Source organism: Stegodyphus dumicola, chromosome 11 (genome assembly GCF_044657685.1).
Source record: "Stegodyphus dumicola isolate Sdum_Otavi_A_Nest chromosome 11, ASM4465768v1".
Taxonomy (NCBI): domain Eukaryota; kingdom Metazoa; phylum Arthropoda; class Arachnida; order Araneae; family Eresidae; genus Stegodyphus; species Stegodyphus dumicola.
This window is the reverse complement of record NC_140778.1, coordinates 94,982,624-94,993,455: the sequence shown is the minus strand read 5'-3', so window position 1 is coordinate 94,993,455 and position 10,832 is coordinate 94,982,624. Positions and strand designations below refer to the sequence as shown.

Genomic DNA, 10,832 nt, shown 5'->3' with positions numbered 1-10,832 from the left:
AAGAAACTATCCTGTACTAAAAGTTAAACAATTTACGCGAAGTAGAAAAAAATAACTTTTAAAAATTACCTATTTTCCTTATTGAACTAAAGAAAACATTAGCAGGTTATTCAATTCATCATTTAAATGACATGTTTAGTGTGAACTTAAAAATCGAAAAATATACTCCAAACAAACACATCAAACAGTGTCTTCGCTGTCAAGAATACGGACATTCTCAGAATCTATGTACGAAACCTAGTTAGAAAGAACGCAATGCAAAGCGCATCTAAAAACCGAAGCTAACTCGGAAATACGTAGGGGAGTCAACTGAAAACCATAAAAGTAGAAATAAAAATCCGCATATGGCGCCAATGAGCTGTAAGTTGGCATGCCTGTTTGCGATAGTATGCCGGATGTCTCCTAGGTGGCAGCAGCCGGCAGATGTACAAACACCGGCGCAACAACAGTTCCAAAATGGCAGCCCCACTAGCCACATGCACCAGCGAGGAGCAGCGTTCTGTGATTCGGTTTTTGAGAAGTGAAGGTGTGAAACCGATTGACATTTTTAGGCGAATGAAGGTTCAGTATGGAGATGCGTGTTTGTCACAGCCACAAATCTATGAATGGTGCCGGAAATTTGCAAATGGTGTTACGTCCGTGGCCGATGCTCCAAGTCCCGGCCAGGCTCGGCGCGTAGTGACTCCAGAGACTATATCAGCCGTTGAAGCCCTCTTTTTGGAAAACCGCCGTGTGACAATAGACGAAATTGCAGCATGTGTACACATGAGTCATGGATCGGCACATCATATTGTGCATGATGTTCTCCAGTTTCATATGGTGTCTGAAAGATGGGTGCCCCGACAACTGACGCCTGAACTGAAATAGCGACGTGTTGATGCGTGCGAAGACCTTTTGTGGCGTGCTGAACGTGACGGTAATGCCTTCCTGTCACGAATCGTCACTGGTGACGAAACATGTGTGCATTACCATCAGCCTGAAGCAAAGCTAGCGAGCAAGGAGTGGCGCCACTCCTCATCACCGAAGCCCAAAAAGTTTCGGACACAGCCGTCTGCAGGGAAGGTTATGCTGACCCTCTTTTGGGACGAAAAGGGTATCATCTTGGAACGCTACACGCCACGAGGAACCTCTGTCACGAGTGCTACGTACTCGGACCTCCAAAAAATCATCTCCTGCCTGCCATCAAAACGAAACGACGTGGATTGCTGTCAGCCGGTGTGCTGCTGCAACACGACAATGCACGGCCCCATACGGCGCGTGCAACGGTTGCGACCATCACAGACCTGAAATTTGAATGCCTACCACATCCCCCTTACTCGCCAGACCTCGCACCGAGCGATTTCCATCTGTTTGGTCTGCTCAAAGAAGCAATGGGCGGCAGGAAGTTCCACTCCAATGAAGAGGTACGCAACGCGGTGCATGAGTGGTTGCGCCTTCGTCCAAAAGACTTTTTTTCTGCAGGTATTCAGGCTCTTCCGAAGCGCTGGCGGACTTGCATTGAACGAGGAGGGGACTATGTTGAAAAGTGGTTTACTTCTGTACCCTGTGTAACCAATAAATAATATTTAAAAAAATAATTATGGTTTTCATTTGACTCCCCCTCGTAATATCATTACTCCGAACTCGCGCTAAACTATGCCAACCCTAAACTGATGTCATATAGTTTTCCTACGGCTGCCGAGAAATTGCTGCAGAGCATATGAGGGCCGGTTACGGTGACAGTTATATATCTATATTAATTACATTTATTCAACAACAATTCATACGTGGACCGAGCCAAAAGTCGCCCAAACCGTGTCCAGCTTGGTGATATCTCGCCAAGTTAACGAGATACATTCTCGCAATGTTAAATAGGCTTGCCCCTGTATTTTTGCAAGATTTGACAAAGCTTCGTTTCTTTAGTCTTGCATGTTACATTTTACAGAAAAATACAAATACGATTTCACATGTAATTGCGCTAAAGTCATCTATGTATACACATGATGCGTTAACTGTTATATACACCCATAATTTCTTCCATAGCTTATGTGCTCCCAGTGGCTGGCTTCACTAGAAGCATCTGACTAATGGTAACAAAGTAAAATAAGCGCTCAAGTTAGCGAAGTACTTTGCATAAGTAAAAGGATTATCATTGAAATTGATAGGTTGTTTGAATTACATATATAAAAATCATTAGTGTATAATGTGTGCTTTCTAATGTGCTCTATTAATCATCGAAGCCGTCTTTTGAAAAATAGAATATATTTTCCTCGCCTAGTTTTTAGTCGAAACAATTAGCAGGAAAAGTGGAAAAATACGCTAATAAGCACCGCATTTCATATTTAAAAAAATGGAAGTATGCAGAATAATTTTTTTTAAATATGCATAGAATAATTATATGTACTTATAAGTTTTTTCATAAATGTCCTTATGTCATAGTTTGAAAATTTTTATTCAAAAGTTTTTTAATTTATGAAAATGTTTATTAAAACGCTACATATATATATAGATTTATTTTAGAGAAAATGGTCTTCGGTACATGTTTCTTCCACTATTTCAGCGAAAATTTCGATGGCGGTATCATCAGCTAATAGATATACAAAAACGTTTGAGCAGAATTTTTTTATTTCTGTTTCAAACATAAAGTATTTTTGTTGAGCTGAAATAGAGGAAAAGAAAACCAAAAAAGTTTTATGGAAAGCGTAGTTCGAGGTAAGACCCAAATAACAAAACAAAACAAAACAAAACAAACAAAAAAGAAAAAAACGCGGTTTGTTTCTGTTAGCTGCACCAAAGTATCTTTTTATCTTTGTTTTACCTAATGAGCATTTAGAAATATTTTAGCACAAATATTTTCTCAGTACTTAAAAACAGGCGACGCATTTTTGTACGGATGAAACGCAAACATGGTGCAAATGAAAATGGAAAAGTTTAACAGCCCCCCTCCCAAAAAAAAAGAAGCAAAAAAATGGGGGGGCGAGGAAGTCTGAAATTTCAGTGTTTAATTGGTCGCCAAAAGGGGTTTATTAACTTTTTTTACCCCTTTCCTTTTATTATTAAGCATAATTTTCCTTGCATATGAGAAATAGCATTCCAGACAGAAATATCATCTGTTCAGAAAGATTCCAAGAATCTGGTGCAGTACAGTTGGTGCTCGTTTTTTGATAAGGGTCGTGACATCATGATTGAGTGTATTTATGATTTTTCTTCTTGCGGACAACATGATGTTTTCCACGAATTCTTGGCATGGTTTTTATTTTTTAATCAGTTCTCTTAAGGTATTATTTTTATACCGTTTACCTTCTGCAACTTTCTTGCTGTTTTTGGTGAGAGCAGAGTGTGTAAGTTATTCTAAAATTCTTTAGTCAAATCATCTAAATCTTTCCGCGTTGTATGCACTGGAAATGTATCAGGTGTTGTCTAGAGCTTTATTATATAATGCAAAGTTAGCAATAAGGACTCCTTTGCGTGCTGTTCTGTATCAATTAATGCTTATGTACGCCTTTGCCAAATTATGGTCCGAAGAAAGTTGATTGATGCTGTCATATCTTTTCTTCTTGGGCGTGTAGGTTCTGGATATATGTTTGCGTAACGTGGAAAGTGAACTGCACATGGGCATTGCTTCAAACCAGACATTTAACGACACCAAACCTTTATTAACACACAAACAAAACAAGAACAAACAATTAACACAAAAATAGAACAATGTTTATCATTACGTTGGCACACAGCGAGTTACCTTCATTACTTAGCTACTTGCAGTTTCTTCTCTAGTAAGTCACGCGAGGGAGAAGCGTTGCAGGCCGTTCGGCTAAACTGCGCATGCGTGGTTATCACGCCATGACGCTTCCCCTCTAAAAACTTTGATTGAGTCTTTTAATGACCTGTCAAAACCACACATATAAATATTTCTTGAAACAAAACAAAATAACATTTGTGAAATTTTCGAACTTAATTAACAAATTCTTACCATTTTAAATTAAAGTTACTTCGACATAAATTCAGTAATCTTATTCATTTAAAAGATGTAACATTCAATTAACTTTTCAAACTTAAACCTTTCACATAATCATAATCATATAAGCAGTTATCATATTAACAAGACAATGCAAATCAATCATTAAAAAAATTAAGCATAATACTCTAGCAAAACCCTGGCTAAATCATTAAACATATTACATAACGTTAGGGAAAAAAATCAAAAGCTTTGAATTTTAGCTCAAAAAAATATGTTCAAACTAAATAGTCAAAATGTCTTATAATGCATATTTCATAACGTTAGTCATGCTTCACTCACTGGAAAATATAATCATATCATTAAGTAACATCATCAATAAACTCAGCATAGTCTTTTAATCTACACATAATGTTACCATTCCATTTTGTTGACATATAAACTACTGGACGCGCATATTCACTTTCTGATTCAACGATTTGCTGTAATAGCTTATCTACTTGTCGATCAACATCATTTCTTAGAACTTAGAAGGTATGTGAAACAACTGATTATCAATAAGCATAGTGCTAGCTGTATGAGCATTTACCACAACTTCCTCACGTAAGCCCAGATGCGGGGCAGCGCTATTCAATTTGCATAGCCATGCCTATCCCTGATTTACTGGCACTTTAGTGTAGTTACAACTCATGAAGCTTGGACATACGTATAACGATTGCAATAGAAAAAGATGAATTTACTGCTGAAAAAGAGGAGAAAAAGACATAATATATTGGTTCAGAGAAAACAAGGAAAATTGCTCTAAAGGTTTTATTATTCTTACTGGATTTTTTTATAACGGGAAAATTAAAATAAGGAAAGTAGAAACAAATATCAAAATTAATTCAGATTACATTCAGAAATAACTTTAAACACCTATATTAAAAGACGAAATTCCATCTCTTTATCCAAACAATCTTGACTGTATTAAGTTCCATCAGGATAAGGCTACAAACCATACCTCTAAATCTACTGCTTTATGTTTCGAAAAAAGTGAGATATGAAACCAGAATTGAAGCTATTCCCTCTAAATGCATATCCCCCAAATCTCCTGATGTGTCTCCTATGGATTACTGTGTATTTTTACTTTTAAAACAAGCTCTTTATACGTGGCATCCCCAAACATTTGATGGACTATTGAAAATTGCGAAGCAGAACTGGCATAAAATCAACCTTGATGTTTTCAGGAAAAGGCTTTTCTCTTGGAAATCAAGATGTAATATGATGGTTCAACAAAAGGGCTCTCAGACGGAATACATTAGAAAATGAAATTATAAGGTTTGTTTATATATATAATTCTTTGCAAAATCCTTAAAAAAATACCTGAACACCCCCTGTAGTCAGTGATTTGCGATTGTTACGTTGAATTTTAAATTTCAGACTAAACGTTTGAGGATTATTCATAGGGTTTCCTTTATTCTCATTTTTATTTTCATTTGGCTACGGGACATTTAACTGTCAACGCATTTAGTCAACAGGACACCAAGCCGACAGTGACGTTAGCTAACACGTACCCAATAATTATTCAAACGTACTATCAATTACAAAATTTCTCGACTTCTCCATAAGTTCAATATTTAAGTTATTTTTAGCACTATCAGTAAAATTCACTTTTGAATTCTTAAAGATCTCATTTGTTCTTTAAATTATTGTGTTAATTTAGCATTGTTTGATATTTATTGTGCCGTTTTGTGTATATTGGCCAAATTGAAAAAGCGCGGAAATTTCTCCTCAGGGAATATGAATTAAATTTCGAAATCAAAAAAAGAATTTTTTTAGCTGAGTACGGAGGTCACTTAATTACATTTTAATATGATCCTCAAAAAGTATCCGTAAAACTTCTTCATTTAATCAACTGGGTTCTTTTGAACACTTTCACATCATTAGTATTTTTTCTTGTTTACTTAATGATATTAATTTTCCAATCTCGCTCCTCCAAATGCTTTCAAATTTCTAATACCTTTAAGTTTCAGTACTACACTCACGTTTGTGAAAATTGCAACACCAAGAAGGAATCGTCATAATTGAATGCAATTTAATACACACTTGAGTGGTAGTGGTACAAATAAATGATTAAATGTTCAAAGCAAACAAACAAGAACAAGAGATCAGAATCAGTATTTTGTGTGGCCACCACGCGCCACAATAAGTGCTGCTACACGACGTGGCATGGAGTCAAACAAAGTTTGAATGTCTGACTGAGGAAGAGCATTCCATATCGTTTGTACGCGTACCCAAAGTTCGTCTGCAGACGCAACAGGACGAGGATCACGAGCAAGACGCCGACCAATGACATCCCACACATGTTCAATTGGCGACATATCCGGGGAACACGCAGGCCAAGGAAGAAGCTGTACCTGCTGCGCTGCAAAGAAGGATTTAACAATCCGAGCAGTATGAGGGTGGGCATTGTCCTGTTGAAATACAGCGCCTGGCAAGCTTTGAAGGAAGGGAACAGCTTCGGGCTGTAGAACTTCACGGATATACCGGTTGCTGTTCAGATTGCCCACAATTCTTAGCAATTGAGATCGTCTATGATATGCTATGGCGCCCCAGACCATAACTCCGGGTGTTCGTCCACTGTGGCGTTCGATAATGCACTCCGGAAGGTGGCGTTCACCGGCATAGCGTCTGACACGAATGCGGCCATCATGGTACCACAAATTAAAGCGGGATTCGTCAGAAAACACGACATGCTGCCAATCAGCACGCCAGTTTCTATGCTGATTGGCCCATTGTAGCCGCAGGCGGCGATGGTCGTGCGTTAGGGGGATCCTGTATAAAGGAGTCCGTGCGCGCAGTCCACACTGCAGCAGACGTCTACGAATTGATGAAGCACACAATGAAACACCTGTAGCTATTGACCACAGTGCTGCCAATTGTCTAGAGGAAGCTGTACGGTCCGTCCGCGCCATGCGGACCAGGTGTCTATCATCGCGAGCTGACGTCACATTTCGGGGTCCACTCCCGGATTTCCGAGTTGTCCGACACTCGTCCGTCCACTGCTTCCAAACGCGCATCACTGTGCTGCTGTTACGCTGCACACGAGAGGCTACTGCACGATACGACAATCCAGCTTCACGAAGGCCGATGATTCTCCCTCGTTCAAACTCTGTAAGTTGTTCAAATCTCGCTCTCTTTCGTCGACGATGCATAAGTACAGATTGAGTTAACGTTTACCACTAGCAGATAACCACCGATAATCATACACGCCTCGCTACAGCCGTCTATTTATTCGGATCCATCAGCCGTTCAGAGGGCGCTGCTCAGCATACGCATGCGCTACGGATTTGCAATTCTAATCATTTGCATATCATGCGCTACTTTGCATTTCCTGAAAATTTCAGCTCTAAGGGTTAGTTTAGCAAATATATTTTATTTTGTTATTAAAAACAATTTTAAAAAGAGAATTTTTAAGACAAGCAAAGGTATAAATTATTTGTGACCTCTATAATTTGCAGTTCATGTCACCATTCTTGAAATAGAAATTCTGTAACCTTTTATTGGCCACGCCTCTCTCTTAAAATACTTACTTAGGTTAATGTTTACAGCATTAAATCCGCGCATAATGTTTAATTTAGAAGTAAAATATTCTTAAAGTTTTTTTTTTTTTTTTTCATAACTGAAGCTGCAGAAGGAGAGGGCCACCTACCAAGTTTGCAGCCACCTAACAGAAGTAGGTTTTGTTTATGTAATTACCGCAAAGCCAAAGGGAGGGATGCCATCGTGGAGAACTTTCTAATGAAAACTGGCTCATATACATGTTACACATGGGGAAAAACACGAAAACACCCATGCAGCCTGTCTGTTGGCGGGATTCGAAATTCGGACCGAACCGCCAGGATTCCTGACTTTAAAGCTCGGCCTCTGCTGAGCCTAACAGAAAGAGTGTGACAGTTTTACGTAATATATAACGAGTCTCTTTCAATGAAAATTGCCTTTTTAGGCTAGAACTTTATAAATGCATTCAGAAAAATGGGCACCAAAAACTTTCCCATTACCATGTAGCTAGACCGAAAACGAGAGAGAGAGAAGAAATGCAAGAGCAAAAAAAAAAAAAAAAATTAAATAAAATTAATGAAAAATTAAATGAAAATTTATATATTTTAACAGATACTGCGAAAAGTTATAGTTTATAAGAACAACATTAATATAATATATTATATTGAAAATTACACATCGCGAGTTTCAAAATATAGTACATAATATTATGCATTTACATAACTGATCTAGTTAAATCCAGCATCGATAAATGGCACCACATTACGGTGCCATTTCAGGATGTGACTCTTTGCTCCGTCTACTTGGTTTGTGGGCCCCTCCTTCTGCAGCTTCAGCTATGAATAAAACAAAACCTTAAAGAATATTTTACTTCTAAATTAAACATTATGCACCAATTTAGTGCTGTAAACATTAACCTAAGTAAGTATTTTCAGAGAGAGGCATCGTCAATGAAATGTTACAGAATTTCTATCTCAAAAATGGTGGCATGAACAGCAAATTATAGAGGTCACAAATAATTTATACACTTGCTTGTCTTAAAAATTCACTTTTTTAAATTGTTTTTAATAACAAAATAAAATATATTTGCTAAACTAACCCTTACCACCATATGTTTCTAAAGAAAAGTAAAATTCAAGAATAACAATAATTTTATTGCATTATTCGGATTTTTCATGACAGGGAAAGGAAATTTCATTAGTGGCAGTAGCCAAACGGAAAGAATGTAGAATGATGTGACGAGTTAAATAGTTGAAACGCAAAGGTTGGTTTGGTTTATTTAGATTACAACAAAGCATTCGAGGGCTATCTGCCTTAGGAGAGGGATGCCTTCGTGGAGGACTTTTTAAGGGAAACTGGCTTCTACACATGGGGAAAACCACGAATATACCCATGCATCCAGCCCTTTCGCGGGATTCGAACCTCGGACTGAACTACCAGTGTTCAGCGACGTTACTGCTCGGCCGCTGGTAGACCTAAAACGTAAAGGCAGACATTTGAAAGCATTTAGAAAAGCGAGTTTGGAAAATTAGTGTCATTAATGTTATGTCGCGAATTTCAATTATTAATATGTTTTCAAGTCATTATTATTCTAATATTTTTATTTGTATTCATGTGTATTTTAACCTGGAAAAAAAGTATTCTTAAGCTCTTAAGGTGTTATTTAACTTGTTATTCTTGAGTAGGAATTGTAACTAAGGCGGGAAACGGTTGCGGGAGCCATCTGGTTCATGGCCTTACTAACAATGGAGGCAGTTGGGAGTCGCGTGTCGCCCTTTTAACTCTTGGCGTGTGAAACGGAAATCGCTTTCCCGTCGCTTTGTTAAGGTCGCAGTTTTCTTACTTCAAGACAGTGGTTGGTTAAACTAACCTTGGGTAATTGGATTCTCGTGGAGCTTATTTTCCGCTTATTAGTTAGGTGGTCTACTTTTTCTCACGTTATGTGTGCAGATGTTTTTCGGATTGCATTGTCAGATTTTCTGGTGTTTGATTCGTCATGGGTGTGTCATTTTCTCAATTTAGATAACATAAAATTCCGGGATTGGTAAGCTTTAATTTTATGATTTTTTTGAAAGCCTATGAACTCACAGATGGAAAACAGTTTTTCCTGATAGCAGGATCCTTAGTGTTCAATCCACATGGAAATGATCCAAGCCCATTACAGTCTAATAATTCTTCAAACAGCCAGGAATCGCTTTAACTGTCCATTAGGTGGGAACCATTAGTCCAATTCAGAAGGATCTTTTTCAATTCAATAACAGGTAGCTGAATACACACCAGTTTTAGCACAATCACGCGCATCATCGAAGCGGCGAGGCAGCATTTTATGCTGAATGTTTCGGAGAAAGGCTCTTGGAGATTAACCGACGATTCAGGTGAAGAGAGAAAATCTGTGCTAAATTTTCTTGGTAGATTTTTCTATACATCTCAATCAGCTCTCAGTAAAAATGCTCTTTGTAGCTCGCACACATTTCTCCATACATCTCGCAGGAAAATGTTCCTTGCATCTCTCACGAAAAACTTAACATCTCACAGAACAGAAGAATCCACTAGAGCAAAGAAAAACGGTACCCAGTCCCTCTGGCTCAGGAAGCCCGCGGCAGAGCAAAGCGCCCCACGATTTTTCTCTTTCACATCGCGGCTGCTCAAAATTCACTCAAATCAGACTCCGCTACAGCCATCACCACCGCAGCCCGGTGGTACAAATCGCTCGCCCCGCAAAGGGGGAGTCCCGCAAAACTTTCTGCTTCTCCTTTTCCTTTTCGCTCAAAAATCTGAATCAGAATGATCTCTAGCCTGGTGCAAGCACCCAGGAAAACTCGGTTTCTCCGCCTCTGTGAGTTCATAGGCTTTTAAAAAAATCATAAAATTAAATCTTACCAATCCCGGAATTTTATGTTATCTAAATTGAGAAAATGACACACCCATGACGAATCAAACACCAGAAAATCTGACAATGCAATCCGAAAAACATCTGCACACATAACGTGAGAAAAAGTAGACCCCCTAACTAATAAGCGGAAAATAAGCTCCACGAGAATCCAATTACCCAAGGTTAGTTTAACCACCCACAGTCTTGAAGTAAGAAAACTGCGACCTTAACAAAGCGACGGGAAAGCGATTTCCTTTTCACACGCCAAGAGTTAAAAGGGCGACACGCGACTCCCAACTGCCTCCATTGTTACTGTTCTCCATTGTTACTGTACTCCATTGTTACTCCATTGTTACATTGGGAGGGTACTGTTCTTAAATTTATAGTATAATTTTTTGGTATGTTTTACCAGTTTTTGCAATATTAAATTTAATAGTAACTACAAGGATGTTATACATAAAAAGAAAAAGTAATTACTCAGAAATG

General features: G+C 38.3%; 1 protein-coding gene across 1 annotated transcript; it reads left to right on the top strand.

Annotated features, from left to right (window-relative positions):
* Positions 1-456: 456 nt before the first annotated feature.
* LOC146994208 (protein GVQW3-like) lies at positions 457-867 on the top strand. Its single transcript, XM_085826323.1, has one exon. It carries the CDS (start codon positions 457-459, stop codon positions 865-867), a length of 411 nt encoding a protein of 136 aa, XP_085682449.1.
* Positions 868-10,832: the final 9,965 nt, after the last annotated feature.

Coding starts and splice junctions, on each gene's coding strand:
- LOC146994208 (XM_085826323.1), top strand. CDS start 457: ATGGCAGCCCCACTAGCCACATGCACCAGCGAGGAGCAGCGTTCTGTG.